General features: G+C 39.5%; 2 protein-coding genes across 2 annotated transcripts; both read left to right on the forward strand.

Moving 5' to 3' along the window:
* Positions 1-583: 583 nt before the first annotated feature.
* On the forward strand, positions 584-9,843 carry LOC103709483 (probable plastidic glucose transporter 2). Its single transcript, XM_008794842.4, has 15 exons — positions 584-919; positions 1,129-1,246; positions 1,343-1,454; positions 1,560-1,627; positions 1,729-1,861; positions 2,323-2,422; positions 2,532-2,644; positions 2,752-2,845; positions 3,265-3,415; positions 3,540-3,683; positions 3,763-3,836; positions 3,932-4,020; positions 7,549-7,663; positions 8,111-8,295; positions 9,488-9,843. The coding sequence occupies exons 2-15, from the start codon at positions 1,159-1,161 to the stop codon at positions 9,489-9,491; spliced, it is 1,470 nt and encodes a 489-aa protein (XP_008793064.2). The 5' UTR covers positions 584-919; positions 1,129-1,158; the 3' UTR covers positions 9,492-9,843.
* Positions 9,844-11,060: 1,217 nt separating this feature from the next.
* LOC103709484 (DEAD-box ATP-dependent RNA helicase 35) lies at positions 11,061-17,270 on the forward strand. The gene is made up of 2 exons (XM_008794843.4): positions 11,061-12,169; positions 16,150-17,270. The coding sequence occupies exons 1-2, from the start codon at positions 11,175-11,177 to the stop codon at positions 17,012-17,014; spliced, it is 1,860 nt and encodes a 619-aa protein (XP_008793065.1). The 5' UTR covers positions 11,061-11,174; the 3' UTR covers positions 17,015-17,270.
* Positions 17,271-22,643: the final 5,373 nt, after the last annotated feature.

Here is a 22,643-nt window from a genome sequence, read left to right on the forward strand (position 1 = left end):
CTCCTATGCGAGGCCGGTACTAGGTGCGGGTCGCATCCTTCTCGATGGGGACTCGATCACCTCCGACCAAGGTGATCGAGTGGATCCGAAAAGAGGGATGCTCAGTTGAGGACCGGCCGCTGCTCCACGATATTCGCATGGCATTGGAGGAGGCTGACTCTTACTAAGCCACGCATGTATATTGGGAGGCGAACGATGCTGCAAATTAGGTTGCTTTCTTCGCGGTTCATCACTCGGAAGGCTTTTTCTGAATAGACTACGGGGCTGTGCCTATGCCTTTGCGCATCATTTTATTTTTTAATTTTATTGGCCGTTTTCACACTCGTCATGTGTGAGCTGCTAGTGTATCAAAAAAGAAAAAAAAAAGCTCTGTTATTTATAAAAAAAAAAAAAACAACTCCGTTGTTTGATTCTTCTAATGTTTCCCCACCGCTGCCCATTCATGTCCTGCACCCGCAGGCCCCATGCATGTCTCGTGCCAATCATTATCCCGACGACACGCGTCCAGCGTACGAAGAAAACCCCTCAACTCCGTCGAAATTAAGGACTTTTCCACCTCGAATAAAGGAAACGCGGTCTCGCAACCATCGAGGGTCGCTCCGGCTGCTATAGTCTAACCCTTCCTCCGGCTCCTCTCGCCCCCACCGCAACCCACGTTTAGAACCCCGCGCCCCCCCCCCCCCCCCCCCCCCCTCTCCGAATCGCGAGGGTGAAAGGCCACGAAAGATCAGGCCTCCTCCGACTCCGATTCCAATTTCCAGAAAGAAAAGAGGATCGAAGGAAAAAAAAGGGTACAGTGAGAGAGAGAGTAGCTCTCGCCCGGGTTCTCGGCAAGAGAATAGAAGTTTTCTTTTAGTCATCAGTTGCCAGCTCAAAAGGGTATCTCCATGGATCGCACGACGAGCCCCCGCCGTCCTAGGTATCTCTCTCATTACATCTTTTCTTTTCCTTATATTTTTTTATTTTTTTCTCTTATTTTAGTTCTTCTTTTTATTTTATTCTATTCGAGAACCCGGAGATCGAGCCACAGTGGTCGATTGGTTGGTTTACTATAACTATTATTGTCATCATCTAGCCAACTCTTATTTAGATGTCTTTACCACTGATTGGAGTGTGGACTTGTTTTAGATTTCTGATAGACGGAGAAGGCGATCCGAGATGCGGATAAATCCCAATTCAACAATCCACAAGCGCACGTCCTCCAGAGATTTCACGAGCGCCGTCGATCGCAGCGATTTCAGCTCAGGTTCGCATGCATTCACCCCACGATCACTTGGATGGATTCATATGGTTAAGATCAATTTTCCAAAGTTAATATTTTTCTATGAGTTTTTGTAATCAGCCCGTCTATTGAATGCCATGGGGGAAACTACAACTAATCCTTCGTGGAAGCTCTCCTTTCCTCACATTTGCGTCGCAATCATTTCGTCCTTCTTGTTTGGTTACCACCTCGGGTACGTGTTGATTGCTGAGATTTCCTTTGTTCTTCTTTGCAAGCTCTGGTTTTGAGTGCAGAAAAGTAAATAAAGTTGCGATCTTGGTTGGATTCTGTGCTACAGAGTCGTGAATGAGCCGCTCGAGAGCATTTCTGCAGATCTTGGTTTTGCAGGGAATGCCTTGGAGGAAGGTACTGGCAATTTGTAGAGATCTTCAGATCTCTGTAATATATGATTGGCTGGTTGTTTTGAATTTCTGATAATGTAGATTGAGTGGTGGAGTTGAATGCAGGACTTGTTGTTAGCATGAGTCTGGGTGGTGCCTTCATTGGGTGCTTGTTTAGTGGTTGGATTGCTGATAGTTTTGGGCGCCGTAGGGCATTCCAGCTCACTGCATTGCCTATGATAATTGGAACTTCTATCAGGTAATCTGATTGCACTTTAAAGGTTCCTTGCGCATAATTCTTATCCCCTTCTTATTCAATGTATATCTGTGTTGAAAATTTTATGCTTTGGGATCGGTAACAAACTCATTGTCTAATTGGTTTGGTGGAGCAGCAGTCCTGTGAGGTCCTATGCCTGGGTAAAGAAGCCCTTCTTTTAATATAAATCTTAGACCATTTATGTATCATTTCAATATCCTGACTTCCTTTTGATTTAGTAGGCACCCATCTCTTTTTCCATATACTGTAGAGTTCTCCATGGTTGCTCAAGGAAACAATTTATCAGTAGTATACTATTTAATCTTGCATTTACTATAATACAAGCTGTGTTGCTGTCAGAGAAAAAAGGAAAGAAAACAACTGTTTTGTACTTTTGGAATTGTAATCAAAATATTTTTTGTGGAACCATCTAACTGTGTCTTTATCGATATATGCATTTGCAGTGCATCAGCGGCCAGTCTGCAGGGTATGCTTTTTGGTAGATTTTTAGTTGGAATAGGGATGGGTATAGGTCCGCCTGTTGCTTCTCTTTACGTGACAGAGGTATAGAAGATCATTGAACTCCAATTTTATGAATGGCGAGCAGTATCGTCTGGTTCAAATAGTTTCCTAATCTCTATTATTTATTTCTTTTCACTGTCAAAATGGTCAGGTTTCTCCTTCTTTTGTTCGGGGCACTTATGGAAGTTTTATTCAGATTGCAACATGTCTTGGACTCATAGGTGCTCTTTTTATTGGAATCCCAGTTAAGGAAGTTGAAGGATGGTAAGGAACATGCCTTAACTTAGATTACTGTTATATACCTATATTTGAATATCAACTCTTTGATCACAACTTTCCTAACTCGTATCCCATTCTGCGTATTCTAATAGGTGGCGAGTCTGCTTTTGGGTATCCGTCATTCCTGGTGCTCTACTTGCACTTTGCATGGAATGTTGCGCCGAAAGTCCTCATTGGCTCTATAAGGTCCTTCAGCTTTATCATAACTCTAATTTCTTAAGATAGGCTTTTATCTTGTGGAACATCTAGTCATATTTGTGATCATAACTGTTTAGCCTTTAGGGCATGCACCATAAATCTTCATAGGAATGCCCTTGGTCTGCAGGGGATATCATAGTTACAGCTTTGCAGGCTTAGAGCTCTATATGTACAACTTGCCTGCCATGCTGTATACTCAAATCCCTTGCATTTTTTTGCTGTCACTATAATATAATTTCTATAGCACGTTAGTGCATTTATAGATTAATAGTTAGTTCTTCTGGGTTATTATGAAGAACTATAATTATTCAGAAGCTATTAATGTTGTCACTGAATACAACAGCATATTTTTAGCTATTGTTTGACAACCATTGAGTAAGAGTTTCTGTCCTTTTAATGCTGTATAGCATGGCAAAATTGTCGAAGCTGAAGCTGAATTTGAAAGACTGTTGGGAGGACCCCATGTTAAACCAGCAATGACAGAATTATTACGTTCAGACAGAGGGGATGATGTAGACATAAGTTTTCTAGAATTGCTTCATGGTCGCCATTTCAGAGGTATTCATTCATTGCATAGATCCTTTCATATATAATCTTGTTTCATGTTTAGTTATTATCGTATTAGTTCAAGTAATTTTGTTTTTCCTAAGAAGTTATGTTTATTTTAAGTGTTTTTTTCCAGTTGTTTTTATCGGATCAACGCTATTTGCTTTACAACAGCTATCCGGCATAAATGCTGTATTCTATTTCTCTTCGACCGTCTTTAAAAGTGCAGGGGTGCCCTCAGACATTGCCAATATGTGTGTAGGATTTGCAAATTTATCAGGTAGATTTGACTTCCTTTAAGTTATGCAAATGATTTCAACTCAAGGAATGAAGGTTCTCCATTACTTTTGTTTATCCAGGGTCAATAATTGCGATGGTTTTGATGGATAAACTAGGAAGAAAGATGCTACTTTTTGGGAGCTTTATGGGCATGGTAAACTATTTATTGAAGAGATGCTGTTAATAGACTAGTCATTGATCTATAGTAAGATCTCTTATGCCGATTGATGATGTATATTTTTGAATTAGGCTGCGTCAATGGGAGTTCAGGCCACCGCAGCTAGTATTTACATTCCTATCTCTGGGGCTTTATACTTATCAGTCGGTGGAATGTTGTCGTAAGCACTAAACACTCATCTTATCTGGGTTTAGTTGCTGCTTATATGTTAGAAAATGAAATTCAATTACATATAAATTTTGATGGTACTCCGAACAGTGGCTTTGGCTCTATAATTACATGTAATACATTATGCACACGGGCAGATATGACAAGGACTGTATGACTGAAATGCTCTTGCATAGATAAATTAAACCCATCCAAGACATCCTTGATCTAATCCTGGTATTTGCTGCAATGCTTCTGAAATCCTAGTATTTCAGATTGTTTGTCATTATCGTGTCTATTCCAGTATATCGGGTATTAATATTTGTTGGATTTGGCTATGAGATATGTTAAATACTAGGGGTGGTAATTTATGACTCCACCAGCCAACCCAACCCACAATTGACCTGAGATAAGCAGATTCAGATTCGGTAGTTCTGGATCATAAACAGTTTGACCCAACTAAACTCATTCAAATGTTTCATGTTCATGCTTAAAATCTTGACGCATTTACCCATTTTCACCTGTTGAATAATTGGGCAGGGTCGACAAAGGTTACACCCAATATGTTTAACCTATTTAACACATTTAAGCCATGTAAGGCCTGTCTAACTTGTTTCAAACCCATTTAACCAGTTTAACCTAATCCGGCTTGTTTATTAATTGGGTTATGCGAGTCAGGTAGTTACCTGTTTAAGAAAGAGTTTAGGTTCATTTTTGGATCTGACCCATTTAATAGACGGGTTGGGTTCAAGTTGATAGGTATCTGACTAGACTCGTATTCGAGTCGACTTGACCTGTTGCCTCCCCTATTTAATGTTTTCTTCTTGGCTACCTCCAAGGATGAAGGGAGGATTTTTCGCCATTTTTAATGATTAATGACTTTGATAATGAACCCGACGGATGTCTGATTTTAGAGTTTGTAATGTTCATGTTATTTTATAGCATATAGATTATATATGATGGCTCGTTATGCTCTATGTATTTTAGATTTGTGTGTATTACCATAGTATAACCATAATCATGTCCTATTTTTCAAGATTGTTCATATTTGCATATCTGTATTGTGCATCTCCATATGTTGCATTTGCATCTGTGCTTCATAGAAATAAAGTATGGTTCAGTGGTTTAATATAAAAGAAAAATGATTGAGATTCCTCTCTCCGCATCCCCGCCCCCTCACCCGCTCAGGGCCTTTCCTTCCCTCTCCTCCCTAGCCATCCCTTCTCTAATGCTATGAGATTCCACCCCTCTCTATCTCGCAGTTGCTTGGATGCAAACCCTCTCTCCCCATTTTTACTTGGGTTCACCTACTCTCCCAGGAGCACAATCAGTGAGATAAGATGGCTATAGATCACGGCCCTCCGCGACCCCACTACCTTTGGTGGAGACACTCTAGCCTCTCATAATTTCCGCAACATCCTTTTCTTGCAGCAGTGTTTCCTGAATCTGCAACTCTGAATCTCCTAGGGATTTCAACGATTGTACCTCTGTCATCCATTGCCTTTATAATATATTTTGTAAATTTTCCTAGTGCAAATTCATAGAGTTGTGTATCTGATCCAGATTGAGCATCCAGGGTTTGGTTCTTTCGTTGCTATGCCTGATTCATTCTAGCATTCTTCTGCAAGAAAGTTCATTTATCTATCATTTGGGTGTTTGAAATGAAAATTTACATCCTAGGTAATTCTTAGTTTTGAATCTATTTTTTAGTCCTCACTTTAGTCCACGTTATATTCATGGTGATGTCTAATCCTGTAAGTGGTGCTTCACTTTCTAACATTCTGAAAACTAATGCCATAGCAGATTATCTTGTAGATTTTTTTTTAATTTATAAAAATGGCTAGATTAACCACAAGGTGCATTAATGGGCCTTGTTTACTGCTTCACCTCATTGGGCCAAGCCGCTGGTAAAAGAATGACTCACAGACCTACACCCAAGACCTTAAAAAGCATACAGCAAAACCACCTAGACACTGAGCCCAACCCAGTAGAAGTTGTGGAATATCTTGTAGATGAATATTTGTGTCAAAAATCATGATAAACAGTTTTTGTTTATTGATATGTGGAGGTTTGTGAATTTAAAAGTTTGAAGGTATTTGTCTCAGTCTTTGATCATTTCCTTAATTATAGTGAGCTTCATCAATTTGTCTATTACCACATCCATTTGTATATCTGTCTCTCTTCTTCAAACACTTTTGCCCCCTTTCTTTAGGTATGTATGTCATTTGTTAGCCTCATCATCTTATATTAAGAACCAGTTCTATATGATGTTGTTGCTGCTCTCGTTACACATCATCACATTAAGTGGTTCTTTTGATTTTCATCTTATGCATTCACTGCTACATTTTCTGTTCCTTGTATGAACCACCTTATTAGAATGTCCATTTCTGCATGTTCATCTCGTTTACACGCATGTTATGGGCATGAACTACCTTATTGCCCACTGTTGCAGCTCATGGAGCATGCTGCATATGTGGTCTCTTTATTTCTTTCTTTATTCCATATCTCAACCAACGGGTCACATTTATTTGTGTTGTGTCCTAAATAGATCGAAGCATAATCAATAGACTGCAGTTAGTGAACGTTATACAATTGACACTACCAAAATCAACCCTTTGAATTGGTGTTCAGTTGTTTGCCAAGGTAACTGTAAGCAGAAGGGAGCATGATAGGACCCAAAAAAGACCAATCTGCACATATGAAACGTACTCGATTTCATATGACAGGTGTTATCATTCTTCTCCTATAGAAAGTTGTATTCCATAGACAATGACTTCTAGAAGTAATCCCTCTCAATCATTGGTGGTGGTTGAAGCAACACACTTATATGGGTTTGAGCTCAAATTTCAGTCCATATCAAGGGTTGAGTCATTTGTGCACTGGTGCTTTGCTGGCCAGCCACAGTATTTACCATGCCATGCTGGTGATTGCTACACACCGGGATTGTGGCATGACAATATCCAGAACACAACTGATACCATGCCAGTAAGCCATTGTTGCGGTAGATGCTTTCCTATATCAACCATTCTGACTGGCAGTTTAGTCCATAATTTGTGTAGTCTTTCTTTATTGGGTTCAGCCGTCATTCAAATTGTCATCTTGACTCGTCCTCAACTTTAATTTACAACTAAATTCCTGAGACTGCGCTAAGAGCCTCTTGCTGAGCAATAACTGGTTGTTAATTTATATCAAGGATAAAGCAGCAGGTGGTCAACTCTTCTACTGGTGCATTCCTTTTTCATCTAGCAATCTGAGTTCTTTAACAGTTGGTCCTCTTTTGTGTCACTAAAAGCTCATACATATCTTGACTTTGGTAATTAGTGTTAAAAAAAAGTGGAGAGTGAGTCTTGAAGAGATGGTGATTGAGAATAAGAGGTAGGACTAATATAAAGCGTTGCACTCAATTTTCTATGGCTATGTGAATACTTTTTTCAAGATTTTACTAGTAGCATAATGACAAGTTTTATTGCTTCCTAGGTCAGCTTATTCCATATATAGTTAATGGGTGACTTGGTATGAATCTAATTACTTCTTCTTGCAGATTTGTCCTGTCATTTGCATTGGGAGCTGGCCCAGTCCCAGGTCTGCTTTTACCAGAAATTTTCCCCAGCAGAATCCGAGCAAAGGCTATGGCTGTATGTATGTGTGTTCATTGGGTAAGAACTGTGCAGCTTGCCTTATATTCCATATGAAGAATATATTGTAAAAGAAAAACTAGATGAAACTTCTGCAGTCCAATTCTAAGGCAGCATTTGGTTATAAACTATCAGAATTTTACTCTCCAACATTTGATCTATCTAACCTGAGGTGGAAGTTGGTCGCCAAAAATGCTTTTCTCCCAGCCATGCTGTTGAAAAACTTGGTCTAAGTTTTGCCTCACAAAACCGTTTTTGAGTATGCCAATATCTTTTGCTCATCATGCCAAGGTACTGAATGACATACCAAGTCAAGAACCAGCAACTTCAGTACTAATCTGGAGAGAATAGTTACTCTTTGGTTTTAACTCATGGTTGCAGAGGATAGTTTTCTTAATTATAGCAGTTGTCTAGAATTTCTTTTTATCACAAAACTAATGCATGCTGTCTTGATGTTGATATGTTCAGGTGTTGAATTTTTTTGTTGGTTTGCTGTTTTTGCAACTGTTGGAGCAACTGGGGCCACAAGTCCTGTACTCTATTTTTGCAACAGTTTGCCTCATAGCAGCAGTTTTTGTGAGGAGGAATGTGGTAGAAACTAAAGGCAAATCACTCCAAGAAATCGAAATTGCACTCCTCCCACCTGAGCAGAGGTAAATTCTCTTGCCAATCCACCTCTATCAACACCTTTCAGTAAAATGGAACTAGAAAGATCAGCTAATCTTTTTCCTTCTACATCTTTTACGTATCATTAAACTTCCAAGATCTTTTAATTTTCTCTTGGAAGTTGAAGTCTATCTGAGAATATGGTCAGTACCTGGGACAACATCCAAAAATGGTAATCGTGAAAATGAAGTATATTGTCGCATTTACTAAGAATTTGTCTATTCAACTATTACCAGACGTGTGTTCCCTTTGACATTTTTTTTTATGTAGGACATACTAACTGATCATCATATAAAACTGTCAAATTTTCAAAGTGGACATCATTTGGTTGTTGCAGAATAAGTGAACCCAGAATAAATGGGTTAACTTAGTCCTAACACATTTCACCCTGGAGTAAAGTAGTGCATCCTATAGGTGGAATTGTTTACTCCGAGTTACGTGGAAAAAGTAGCTCTACCAACTCTTTAAAATATACATTTTGCCCTCACAATAGAATTGTTATTGTTCTAATATTTGGTGGGTTAATGTGGAATAAATAGAAGGAACCTTCATTCCATTGTGCGCTCCTTTAACCTTGAAGAAAACACAGCCTCACTATTCACAAACAGAAGCTGTCTTATGAATTTTGTGCTGCATGTGCTTTAAGTTGGTTCCTCTATCCACCCAAACAGAGAAAGCAGACCACTAACAAAAAATAAAGAGGAGCAAAATTTAGCTGGACCTCACTCTTGAAACACCAAACCCCACCCCCTCTTTCCTCTTTCCCTGTCTTTCCTTCCCTGACCCATCTCTTTTAAAGCTTTGTACCGATCACGATGATGTAAATCGTCCCACCAGGCATCCTTGGATAGGAAAAAACCATTACGCAGATTGCAACAGAAGGCTTACGAATAGAGGGCTTTGTATCATAAATAAAATCATTTCTTTGCACGGCATAGCTTTTTCAGGAGCCTGCCCATTTTGGTCTCAGAGAGAAGCGGCTGGCTGGCTGCTCTAGATCCAAGTACTATTGGTTCAGTAGTTTCTACTCTTATCTTATAAAATTTAAGAAAATATTGATTCCACACCATCTTGTAGCCTCATATGATTTTTTTTCTTCTGCCAATTCCCTCTAGATATTGAAGTCTTATATTATGATGGATCCATTTTTGGGTCTTACAATTAAATTTTCTGTTGCAGGTAAAGATATGCATCATACCATAAGCATGCTGACATTTGGGCCGTCTAATTGCACTAATCAGTGGTATTGATGCCATGATATAAGCAAGCAAAAACATGATGCTTGCCTTGGGATCTGTAAATATAATACTTGCTATAAGTTTAGGGGCTGGAAAGGGTGTTTCTTTTTGTTGCATGTGTTCTTCAGTGGATTGATTCCAATTGCAGATGCATGAGATTATTCGGACTATTTGAATGGTTTCCAATTTTTTCCTTTTTTTCAGTTTTTCTTTTGCCTGCGTGCATGGTAGAAAAAGAAAAATGGTTTCTTGCAGTTATCCTATGATTTTAGTGTATTTATCCCTCCTGCAAGTTAACATTTGATTTGTACCTTTCAAATCCTTAAACTATATAAAGGCTGCTTAGTTTTCTAGTTTTTCAATTCAAAATAGAACACTAATCATAATTCGTTAAAACCTTAAAATATATGAATTACTCTAATTAGATTTTAAAAAATGTTTAAAATATGGTGGACTTAAAGAAGAATGGATTTTAATATTGATGGGCTTGGGAATAATAATAGCTCTAATTTGGTTTCCTTCTTATTAGGAAAAGTAGTAGTATATAGTATGTAGGAAGGGGATTGCTCGTACTAACAGAAAATATGAACAGAACCGATAGGTGAAACAACGTGAACCAAAAGGCATAGGTAAAATACGATGCATTGGAAGAAAAGGTTAACCATGAGACAACTCTTTTCAGTTCTTTGTAGAATTTATATTTTAATTAAAGTATTTCAAATGCTAAAATCTTTAGCAACAATCCGCATCTGCATACCCAAAAATTGTCTGCCTACTCCTTGGATATTAAGATCATTCATGTTTGATGAACTTGTTGAAATACCAGCTTGAATATATAAATCTTGAACATAAAATATAGATGCGTAATTGGCAGGTCAAGTCGGTGAGATTGCATCCATGTATCAATACTCAGATGCAAAGAACACATCCCAAATACTAATATTTCCTCTAATAAAGCTGAAGTATTCAAAGCCCATGTAGATCTGTCTCGTAATTATAGAATTTTCTGTATTCCTTATTTTGGAAAATCTGATGCAGCTGTTGAAGAGCTAAGTCACCTCTTGGCCTAGTAACCTTTTAATTTAGGAACTTCCAAGCCGTTCAACTGTCGAAACTCGCGGGAACTTAGACTCGACCACGGTAATTGAGTGAATCCGTAACCTACTAGGAAAGTGTGTATCCCATCAGATCATGCGCATCTACATGAATGCAAACGAGACCACTAACTGGATTGGCCTCTTATGCGACTCAACACTAGAGTGGCTTCATTTGGAAGGCCCACCGGTGGCCGCATTCACATCCTCAATATATGAGCCCCTGTTGTACCAAAAAAAAAAAAAAACATTCTTAGAACTTTTCAAACAAGCCCTTAACTATTTCTTGCATAGAAAATCGGTATTTGCTACCAACTTTAAAGGTAATGAACTCAAAAATGTAAAACTTAACAACTTAGGGACGTACGAGTAATTTAGTATTAACTAAGAAATCCAAAAATAATTTTCGTCAAAGTCGGCAAAAATACCGACTGAATCTAGGAAGCTTGTAATCGGATCAGCGCCTCGGTTCCGCTGCTGCCCTACCCTCAGCCTCTCCGAAACCCTTTCTCCGATCCACCGACCGTCATCGCCATGGCCACCTCCGCCATCCCCCACGAACCCCCTCCTGCCGGCGGCGCTACCGCCGGCGACGACCCCGAGGACGACGATTATGTCGAGTATATCCCCGTCAAGAAGCGCCGCGCCTTGGAAGCCCAGAAGATCCTCCAGCGCAAGGGCCGCCTCTCCTCCGCCAGCGGCGGCGGTAGCGGTGACAATCCGTCCGCCGACGACGACCCCGACCGGCCCTCCCTCGCCCCCGAGGCCAAGCCCAGTCTCCTCGTCAAGGCCTCCCAGCTGAAGCGCGAGCTCCCGGAGATCAGCCCCATGGAGCAGCGCGTCCAGCAGGAGAAGGAGATGATCGAGCACCTCTCCGACCGCAGGACCCTCATGTCCGTCCGCGAGCTCGCCAAGGGCATCACCTACACCGAACCCATCCCCACCGGCTGGAAGCCCCCCACGGCCATCCGCCGCATGCCCGCTCGCCACGCAGACGCCATTCGCAAGCAGTGGCACATCCTCGTCGACGGCGAGGACATCCCCCCGCCCATCAAGAACTTCAGGGACATGCGACTCCCCGAGCCCATCCTGAAGAAGCTCAAGGAGAAGGGCATCGTCCAGCCCACACCCATCCAGGTCCAGGGCCTCCCCGTCATCCTCTCCGGCCGCGACATGATCGGCATCGCCTTCACCGGCTCTGGCAAGACCCTCGTCTTCGTCCTACCCCTTATCATGGTCGCCCTCCAGGAGGAGGTCATGATGCCGATCGTTGCCGGGGAGGGGCCGTTTGGCCTCGTCGTTTGCCCTTCGAGGGAGCTCGCTAGGCAGACCTTTGAGGTTGTGGAGCAGTTCTTGGCTCCGCTTAGGGAGCACGGGTACCCGGAGCTGAGACCGCTGCTGTGCATCGGAGGCGTTGACATGAGATCTCAGCTGGAAGTTGTGAAAAAAGGGGTGCACATCGTTGTGGCCACGCCTGGGAGGCTCAAGGACTTGCTTGCCAAGAAAAAGATGAACCTGGACAATTGCAGGTATGCTCACTGCAGCCTACTCTTCTTTTGATAACATTACTGTTACTGCAGTGATCTTGTCGTGCATTCTATGAATGTATTGTTAAATTTTGGTAAATGAAGAAGATTCTGGTTTGCATAGCATTTCATGGACAATTGCTACTTCTACACTTCAAATCAGAGAATCAAAAGTTAGTTGTCTGAAAACTTTTAAAAATGTCAGACCATTTTCCTTGCACACTGAAGTAGAGTTGAGCAAGATACTGTCACAAATATCGTGATAAGTTTGTTTCGCTAGGGTTTCTTAATATAAAATTTCTGACTAAAAAGATTCAAGAGGAATCTATATAGGAAGGTCAACAATGTTACTTTTCCGTCCATATTCTTTTGTTGCATTAACTTCTGAAGTAATGTATCAAAGCATGATTAGAAATATTAGTCATTGCAGGTGTCTATTGTCAAGAAACTTAGCAAAAAATATGTTTTTTCAGCCAGTGTTGACCACGAGCCATTAGTAATCAGTGTAACTTGAAATTCTATTAGAAATGCATCAGTTAACCTGTTTTAGACTATCTATTTACTTTTTATCCATCTATTCCCAATATGAAGTTCTTAACATGGTTAGAGGAGTTTTTTTCTCTCCAAATGCCAAGGAATTGGACTATTGATACCCTTCTTGTCATTTGCAAGGAGAGGTATATGTTTTCCTTGCTAAATTATTACTTGTGGATCAATAAAGGAGTTTGAGGAGTGATTCTATAATTCGAGATCACCATGAAGACTAATGCTTATGCTCTTGTGTTATATTTAATTAAGACCTCACCTTCTCTAGGAATCTTTTTTCACACCAAATTAGTGGTATCTAAAATTTGCATGGGTTTTAATTTCTTGACCTTAAATATGTCCTTTTAAGCAATGCTGTGGTCGTGGGTATTAAATTGCTAAAAATTTCACAAGTGGTGTCATGCATGCTATTTAGATTTCTTTTTGGCTTTTTCCTCTTTTCATTGGCTTCAGCTTCTTACTATGAATTGTTCTGTGAGACCAGCCATCTACTGACATATGCTAGCATCCAACTTTTGGTCCCATTTCCCCTATCATTGGGGTCCTTGATGGGAGTCCTATCCATCCTAGCCCCTTCCAGCCTCTTCCTTTTTCTCATTAGTCCCTTGCTAGGAGTCTGTTTGTGAGACTAGCTGCCTATTTACATAAGTCAGCCCCTACCTTAGGTCCCATTACAAAATTTCTTCAATTAGGATCACCTTAAGCTCAGCCATCTTGTTAAGATGAAACAGAGGAAGTAGACAGAGTGTAGAGGAAAGGGCTGTATAGGGGCAATCCATGCTCTAATTGCTTAAATTCCACCATTGTCATGATCATTGCTATATTTATGTCTCAAAGGATGTTGTTGCCAATTTGTCTGCCAGTGATATGTCTTGTAGGTGGATCCTTGTATGAGAGAAAAAAGAAGGGAGACATCTTAAGTGGGAATTTACCCAATTGGCCATTTAGTTGGGAATTTTTTGTGAGCTGGTGTTAAAGATACCCATCGGCATTTGGTTTGGAAGGCAATTACCAAATTGTTAAATGCTAAGTAATATACAGCCCAATTAGACCCATCTTTGAAGAATCTAGGGGTTAGAACCTCAAACTGGATCTGATCAAGTGTCATGCATTAATCAAATCCTATGTGAGGTAAAAATATAGGTTTTTGACATATCTTAGATGCTCTCTCTCTCCCCTTCGCTCAGTCTCTCTCTTTTTGAGTATAAGGCTGCAAACCAAATGCAAGTGGTTTGGGCAAATAAAAATTTCACATAGAAAATTACAAGCTCTTTCCCTTATAACGAATGCTTTCTTGCAGAAACATTGTTTTTGAAAAGATGAACTGCTAATTATAGCTTTAATTTGTATGTCTAATTGCAACAGTAGTGCATGAATTTGAAGGGATTAATTAATGACCTCCAGGGGCAATCATTGCTTGCAGTTGTTTATGGAAGTGAGTTGTTCCAAAATTGCGAAGATGGATGCATGTATTATTTCAAGCTGGCCATAAAACAAGAGAATTAACCTTCAGTGAGCGCTTTTGCATACATCTTCACATTACCCGCTAACCCAAAGCGAACTCTAGTACTTCCACGTGTCAAAATGTAGTTTGACAAATATTGAGAATGACCGACTTCAAGCGGTGATGCAGCATTTATTCCTCAATTCTTGCATCCACTTTTTATGGGAGAACTAGATTAAAATCAGCTAGCATATGGAAACCATTTTATGAGTTTTAGTTTTTCTAGCTGGTCCTCAATTACTAAAGCTGAGTTGGTAATGTTAGAAAATTGAGATATCCAAATGAAACAGAGAAACCCTCATTTATCTTCCTATTTTAAGGGATAATGGGTATATTAGCAATTGGAAGAAAATATCAGGAAATATGAAAGGTAGATAAATGCAATTCTTGTAACTTCTGGTTCTGCTATTATAAATTATTAGATTAATTTAAGATATGATGATGTATTTAGGATGTTGATTATGATATGGGTGAATGTGTCTTTTTTTTGTGGCAACGGATCGACATGTGACAGTGGAGTTGAAAGTTTTTTTGTACAAGCTCTTCACTTGGCATAGTTTTTTTTTTCTTTTAAATACTTTTGGGTACTTATTGCATCTACCAAAATTGAGCAAGCATAAACCATTAGCATAATATTTGTTTATTGGAAAACTTGTTGTTAACTAGTGTGCATCTTCTCATAATGTATGTGCCTTTGCATGTTCAAAATTTTCTTAGGCATTGATTTGTCCTATATTCATTTGCAAGTACAATGTTGCTTTTCTGTGTGCGCGCGCGCGTGTCCCCTAGCACATGTCCATTATGTTTCCTATATCTGCCCCTTCATTTTGTCTATACCTTAATAATTTTCCCTTTTTTCTTTTCTTCCATTCTGATGACCTACATTAAGTATAATTTACAATGTATGTATCTAAGCTAATGTACATGCGGTCATGCACCATTGCGGTTTTATATTTTTCTGAATCTTTTGTACTGTACATGCAGTGTAATTTACAAAGTATGTGCCTAAACTAATGTATATGCACCATGATAGCACTGTGATATTCACATCAACTTGGTCCTTTCGGACTGTAGATGCTTGGTTTATAATCCTAAACCAATATGTCACTCTAAAACTTGCCCATCAAGTTCAGGATCTGTTATCACTGTGAAACTTCTGATCAATTTCTCTTGGACAATGTATATGATTCATTTATCTATCCCTTCTTTTGTTTTCATCATCATCCTTGGAAGCCATTGTTGGTACCAACAAATAAAATGCTTCAGTGCTGAGAGTTTATATATTGCTATTTTATCCAATGAAGTTTGTAATTCATATCAGATTAACACATATATAAGTACCATTTTAGAATCGTCACTTGGTGTGTCAAAAAGCATGATTTGCAGACAAATTTTCATTTTATATGTTTCATGTGGTGAATATGACAGTATATTTAAGAATTAGAAGTGCATTCTCCTTTTTTCTTTTTCTTTTTCTTTTTTCCGTATTCTTGAATATTTTGGAGCCTGAAGATGCAGACTCATGGTAACCTGAAGATGGGTATGGTAGGATTTGCAAGAAGTTGAGCTGGTGTGTCATCGTTTCCTGAAACTCTGTTGTATTTCTACCATCTCCATGTCATAAGTTGATGAGTCACATATTTTGTGTCTGGATCACTGGAGCTTGTTGTTAACCTGTGAGAGACAGTATAATTATGAAAAATCTTCTGATGCTTGGAACTTGTTAGTGCTCAATTTAAGCAGTTTGGGTTTCTTCTGAGAACTACTTTTCATGTATTCATTTTTTCTACTTATGAAAGTACCTGGAAAAATAAAACATTGGCTTGAGGCTGAGTGTTTGTCTAAGACCATCTTTCTTTGCTCAAAATGGATTGTCCAGTAGGATTGCTGACATTGACCTATCTCATCCTTCTCTTATTGATCCCTATTGCAGGTATTTGACATTGGATGAAGCTGATAGGCTGGTTGACTTGGGCTTTGAAGATGACATCAGGGAGGTTTTTGACCATTTCAAGGCCCAGAGACAAACCTTACTCTTCTCTGCCACCATGCCAAAAAAGATACAGACCTTCGCAAAAAGTGCCCTGGTGAAACCTGTGACTGTCAATGTGGGAAGAGCTGGGGCTGCAAATTTAGATGTCATACAGGAAGTCGAGTATGTGAAACAAGAAGCTAAAATTGTATACCTCCTGGAGTGCCTCCAGAAGACCCCACCTCCTGTCCTGATTTTCTGTGAGAACAAGGCTGATGTTGATGACATCCATGAGTATCTACTTTTGAAGGGAGTAGAGGCTGTTGCCATTCATGGGGGCAAGGATCAGGAAGAAAGAGAATATGCCATCGCATCCTTCAAATCAGGAAAGAAGGATGTCCTGGTTGCCACCGATGTCGCTTCCAAGGGCCTCGATTTTCCTGATATCCAGCATGTGATCAACTACGATATGCCTGCTGAAATTGAGAACTATGTGCATCGGATTGGCCGAACTGGGAGGTGCGGAAAAACTGGCATAGCAACAACATTCATAAACAAGAACCAAACTGAGACAACACTCCTTGATCTGAAGCACCTTCTTCAAGAAGCAAAGCAAAGAATCCCACCGGTGCTGGCGGAGCTCAATGACCCAATGGAAGATGAGGATGGCATCACCAATGCAAGCGGGGTGAAGGGTTGTGCCTATTGTGGTGGACTTGGCCACCGCATCCGAGATTGTCCTAAACTGGAGCATCAGAAGACCATGGCTATTGCAGGTTCGAGGAGGGATTACTTTGGCTCAGGTGGTTATCGGGGGGAGATATGATTATGCCTCGTGTGTATATTTCTGGAGCAGTTTGGCATTTCCATTACCTGCATGGGTGCTTGTACCAGGTAGAGCTGGTTAAGAATGGATGGGCTAATATTTTATTTAAATGGATAGTCCATTTTATGTGTGTAAATATCTGAAGCAGCTTTTGGCATTTCCATACCTGCATGGGTGCTTATGCCAGGTATAGCTGGTTAAAAATGGATCGGAGAATATTTTATTTAAATAAAAAGATGATATATTGAACAAATTACTTACTAATGGTTCATATCTAAAAAGCTTGACCAATCAAGAGGTCGGTCATGGAGGATAAATTTTCAGAATGCATCAGCCTTTGGTTCGAGTACTTTTGATTTCCTTGTTTTCACTGTCGGTGATCTTGCCTGTCAGTCAGCTGTTGGTGCAAAAGTTTTGCTTCCATTCATGTCAAATGCAGCGCTTGATCAAACAAGTGGTTTCCTTACCCCATCTTGAAACATGTGGCTTCAATATCAACGTGAAATGCAATCGAATGATGCTCCTTTTGAAATATAAAACCGTAAGATCTATGAGACATTCTTCTTTGTTTTACCCCTACGGAGTTCGGTCAAATGCTGACCACAATAAATACATACATACATATACAATACATAACATACACGCAACACATAACATACGTACATACATAAATGGATGTATGTATGTATGTATTTTAAAGTTATGCAACATTTGACTACAACACGAGATTCGTGTAAAGCGCTGAATTTTAAAGTCACACAAGACGCAGGAATAATCTCCAGCAGTTCTTCAAAGAGGGATGTGGTTGATCTGCTGGCTCCAGGACTGGATGAGCAATGGTAAAGTGGATTTGAGCTCGGTGCTTTGGCTGCTAGCTTCCAGCAGGAAGATTTTCTGGAACAAGATATATTTGTTGAGGGCCTGTTAGGATGTTTTGTATCCGTTATCCTCGTAGTTCTAAGCCCTCACCGGAAGTTGAGAACCGAAGAGAGGCGAGCAGAGAAAATAAGCGCTTCCCGCTCGTAGAATTTTGAGGAATATGGATTCCTTCATTGATGTGGTTTACTTTATCCCTGAAATCTTGGGATTAGATAATCCCTCTCCCCCCAAATCATGCAGTCGCTCCCTTGACTTCATATTCCTCGCTTTCCCATCGAAAGCATAATATTCAAGGATAATGGAAGCAAAGCATCCGAGCTGGCCTGTCTTTTTATCATGCATAGGATATCCGAGTTCTCTCGATCATACGGTGCCTTACAGAACTTGAGCTGAGGTCCTGTGGATACTATGCAACAAAATAGAGAACAGATAGATAATTTTGTGTTCAGGGTGATTTAGGTCGACTGTGCAGCAACTTTGATGCACCGTGGAGTGTAATACTTATATGGATGTGTTGCTGGAAATTGGACCTAGAGGTGACCGCGAACCGAGGAGGAGGAGCTCCGGCGGGTGGTGCGGCGGCGGACGGCTCTCTCCGGGGGATCTGCAAAAAGCCAGTGGCCGGGGGTTTCGGCGCCGGCCCTCCGATGCTTAAGTCAGAGAGAGGATTTTCTTGTGGACAAAAGATAGAGATTACGTAAAAGATGTCTAGAGGAAGAAGAAGAAGAAGCCCCCCTTGCCTTGAGATCTTCTCCCCTTTTTATAGGAGGGGATGTAAGGGTTACCTGTGACTGGACATAACCATGCGAATTAATGAGTTACCGTACTGATTGGACGTGATCGTACGAATTAATGAGTTACCGTAGACGGCTCGAGATTTTGGGCTGGCTGGCGACTCGTTGAGATCGTGTGCATTTAAACATTGACAGTCGTTGAGGCGGAGATCGCATAATTTGACCCCGGATGAGGAGGAGAACTTGATTTTCGGTGGAGTGGGGAGGTCTGCTTTTCTCTTTGACTGGGTCTTCCTTGGCTTTGAGGTTGGTCAGGCTTAACTTAGCCGAGATTGAGGTTATGAGCTCTGGGGTCATTGGTGTTGAGACCGAGTGTTCTGAGGTCGGGTGCACTGAGGTTGATCACCTTGAGGTCGGACGTCTTGAGGTCAGACGCCAGAAGAGTATGTTCGCTGCCGTCACGTTCGTTACCAAGTGTCGGCGATTTATCCACGTGTTTTGAACGATCCATTTTCCCCCCAACAGGATGCATGGTGACACAAATTTTTTTTGTGGATCCATGCATGACCGATCACCACATATCTCAAAGCTGCTAGACATATTTTTTTTTTTTTTTAATTTTACTTTTGAGCCGGCTCCATTACAGAGCCTCTTAGAATAGATACAACCTATAAGCTTAGTCACAATCAAATCATAAAAATATTGGGGTAGCTCCGACGAGGACTTCTGTCTCTCTGCCAGTATGCTCTGCTGCATAAAGTGCGATATTTTATTTTCTGGATAGTATATACTAAATTTAATTTCTCTCTCTCTTTTTTTTAATACAAAGTTCCGCCAACTTTTGCTGCGGTGAAAGCAATTGGTGCAAACTACAAACGTCGTTTAGTGAAACTGCTACTGGAACCTTCAGCACCCAATTAGATTGCTGAAAAATAAAAACAGAAAAAAGGAGAAAAATATTAGAACAAGGTTTATTTCTTCTTAGGTATGGGGTGGGAACCCATAAGTACGGAGCATTGCTGACCTTAGTAAGATGGAGAGGGTTGGCAACCAGCCAAGGCTGGTTGGTGAACCATGTCTTTTGTAGATCGGAGAGGGTCTAAGTGAGAAAAAAAAGAAAGACAAAAGAGCAATATTTTGTTAAAGGTCTATAATTTAAATTGTTGAAGATGAAGCAAGGCAAGTGCGATGATAGCAGTACTAATGCATCAGATCCCATCAGAACTGCACAGGTAAGCATGCTTTCGTATCGTGTACGTTGCACTCCTTTTTAATTTTTTTCCTCGACTCTTCTATTTTTGTAAATTCTGATTTCTTCTAATAAATTGGGAGGAATGCCTTTATTCCCTCCTTATCCACTCAAAAAACAATAAAGAAGTAGAAGCAAAACGGATACAGAACAGTAAACCATACTTTAAATATTTTCTTCAATTTTCTGTACAGTTTTCCTACTTCACATCACAGCTCTGCATGCATATAATCCCGTAATAGTTTTTTTGAGAAAAAATAATCCCTCCATAATTACTGTATTAGTTTACTGCATTAGATCTGATCTGTATCTACCTTATTAACTTAAATGTATAAATGAAAAATTAAAATAACAGCCACTACACAACAGGATTATCAGCTGTTATTAACTTTTTTTTCTACTATTGATTAAATTGGAATAATGCTGTAAAATTGTTTGTCTTCATACAAGTTCAACATAATATATATTCTCTCATAAGAAGCGAAAGAAAAAACACTTAACAGTGATGCCGTACTCTCGTCGTCGTCCATTATATCCTGTTTTAAAAATTAATAGCAGCCATTGGATGGTCATTAAAGGATCGAATCGGACATATAGAGGACTGTTATTTCTGTTATAACAGTTAATAAGTACGCTTCCTAACATAATCGTCCATTTTATGATATTATTACTTTGCAAGCTTGTTAGACAGTCAGCAATTGTACCCATTTGAAGATCTTTGTCTGAAATCCACTTTGGAATTGCCTGTAAGAGTTGTCTATACAATCTCAAGCCAAGAATCCAATACCTGCTCTAATCTCAGCCAACACGTCTATAGCCAAGAATCGTCCATCATGCTGTCAGCTTGTGACATTCCTTTGCAGCAGCAATGGAATTCCATCTGCAAATGATAAATGATTGAGAATGGATCATAGATCCTCTAACTTTTAATTTGTTCCTCGTATATCTTAGAAGCAAACCTTCCCCTCTTCTAATATTCCTAGAGAAAACGTAGGGTCGCCACCTTAAAATACCTTGGTCACAACTATGGAACCATTTCCCATATATAGTTTGACTCAGAAGTCAGAACCTCCTCTCAAATGGAGGGATGCAGCCAATTAGATAATATATATATATATATATATATATATATATATATATATATATATATATATATATATATATATATATATATATAAATCTTCATAAGTTAAATAATCAAAACTACATTCATACTAATACCGCATAGAGGTCCCTAGAAAATTTTCATCCAGAGAACTAATTTTTTAAACATGCCATTTGTTCTCCCAAGAGGTGTGATTCTTACCAACTATCAAAACACTTTAATATGTTTAACAGATTTATGTATTCATCTATGATTGAGACTGGATTTATATGATATCCTTTTTGTTCAATGCGTAGCAGTAGTTTTAGCAGTTCACTTATTTGCTTGTAAGATCATTAAGTGCACTACTACAACATCATGCAACAATTATCGACATAGAAATCATTAATATCTTAAATCTAAATGCAGGATGCCCATAAATTAGAAAGAACAGCCTTGCTGCCCAAAATAGATCTAGAGCTGTGGCACTCATTCTAGCTAGTTTACAATTTTATTGCATTTCGATAAAAGATGAGACACTGAAGGTTATTGTCTTGTATGATAACTGAGAGTTTCTCGATCATTCTGCCACAAAATCAGTTTTATGACCGCACCGGGATAAACCTGGAAATGATTCAAGAAAACCAAGCTTATTGGCTCATACTTTATGTACGAATCGGCAGAACTACAAATTATCTTGAATTGCTCTGAAATTGAGATGTGGTCCAACTATCCATGTAAACAGCTCTGGAGAAAAAAGAAATCTTTCCCATCCTATTGTTAATTTTCTCAAATTCAATAAATGAGTTGTTCCAATCTGTCTGTTCTCTTTTTTTTAAAGAGAGGGATAGAGGGAGAGGGACATCGTTCCTCAAATTCAAAAAGTTTCAACTGTTGTGGATGTGTTGATACTTGATATGGACTCTTCATCTTGCAGTTGGTATATATGCATCACCAACATCACAGCTTTCCTTTCAAAGGGAAAAGAAGGGAGAGTACAATATTTCAGCCCATTTCTTTCTTGAATAAAAGATAACAGTAGTCCATGTAGGGGCACAAGACCTTCCTTTTGAAACCCTACCTTTTGAGTAGACCTTTGGAAGCCATATTCCCACGCTAACCATTTAATTGACCTATTCCTAGATATCTCGCAGAATATAAAATGAATGGGACCTTCTATTCAAGCACCAACCTATCACGGAAAAAAAAAAAAAAAACAAAGACTTCCTTTTCTTATGCAGTTTGGTTCGATTATCAGTAGGCTAATAACATATTTTGCATATCTTATCCTTATTATTTCTTTTCTTTTTTCAATTATATCTATGTCTCCTATTGTGAATATGACTGCTTGATGTCAATACCTTAGAAAAGTGGCACCCAGAAGAACCATAGAAAATGATTAATAAAACAAATAGCAAACCTTAGTTTCTATATGATGACAAAAATTAATGGCAGCGACAGACAATGATGATGTTTAGATTCTTACCTTGGTAGGGACATGGAGACCGCCAGCCCATGCCAATGACCAAATTTCTGTAATCTCCTCGGATTTGACAAATATCCATGAAGGCGAATTTGACGAACATTTCTTTAAGTGGATTGCTATTGGTAGATGGTCTGCTGCATGTATTCTTAGATTCATATAATATTGATGATGATGATGATGACGACTGTAGTAGTAAC

Source organism: Phoenix dactylifera, chromosome 11 (genome assembly GCF_009389715.1).
Source record: "Phoenix dactylifera cultivar Barhee BC4 chromosome 11, palm_55x_up_171113_PBpolish2nd_filt_p, whole genome shotgun sequence".
In the NCBI taxonomy this organism is placed as follows: Eukaryota; Viridiplantae; Streptophyta; class Magnoliopsida; order Arecales; family Arecaceae; genus Phoenix; species Phoenix dactylifera.

What these genes read in the sequence shown, in the direction of transcription:
- LOC103709483 (XM_008794842.4), top strand. Translation starts at nt 1,159, where the DNA reads ATGCGGATAAATCCCAATTCAACAATCCACAAGCGCACGTCCTCCAGA. An exon ending in TCGCAGCGATTTCAGCTCAG is followed by an intron (nt 1,247 to 1,342) that starts GTTCGCATGCAT and finishes TTTTGTAATCAG; the next exon opens with CCCGTCTATTGAATGCCATG. An exon ending in TATGTATGTGTGTTCATTGG is followed by an intron (nt 7,664 to 8,110) that starts GTAAGAACTGTG and finishes TGATATGTTCAG; the next exon opens with GTGTTGAATTTTTTTGTTGG.
- LOC103709484 (XM_008794843.4), top strand. Translation starts at nt 11,175, where the DNA reads ATGGCCACCTCCGCCATCCCCCACGAACCCCCTCCTGCCGGCGGCGCT. An exon ending in ATGAACCTGGACAATTGCAG is followed by an intron (nt 12,170 to 16,149) that starts GTATGCTCACTG and finishes TCCCTATTGCAG; the next exon opens with GTATTTGACATTGGATGAAG.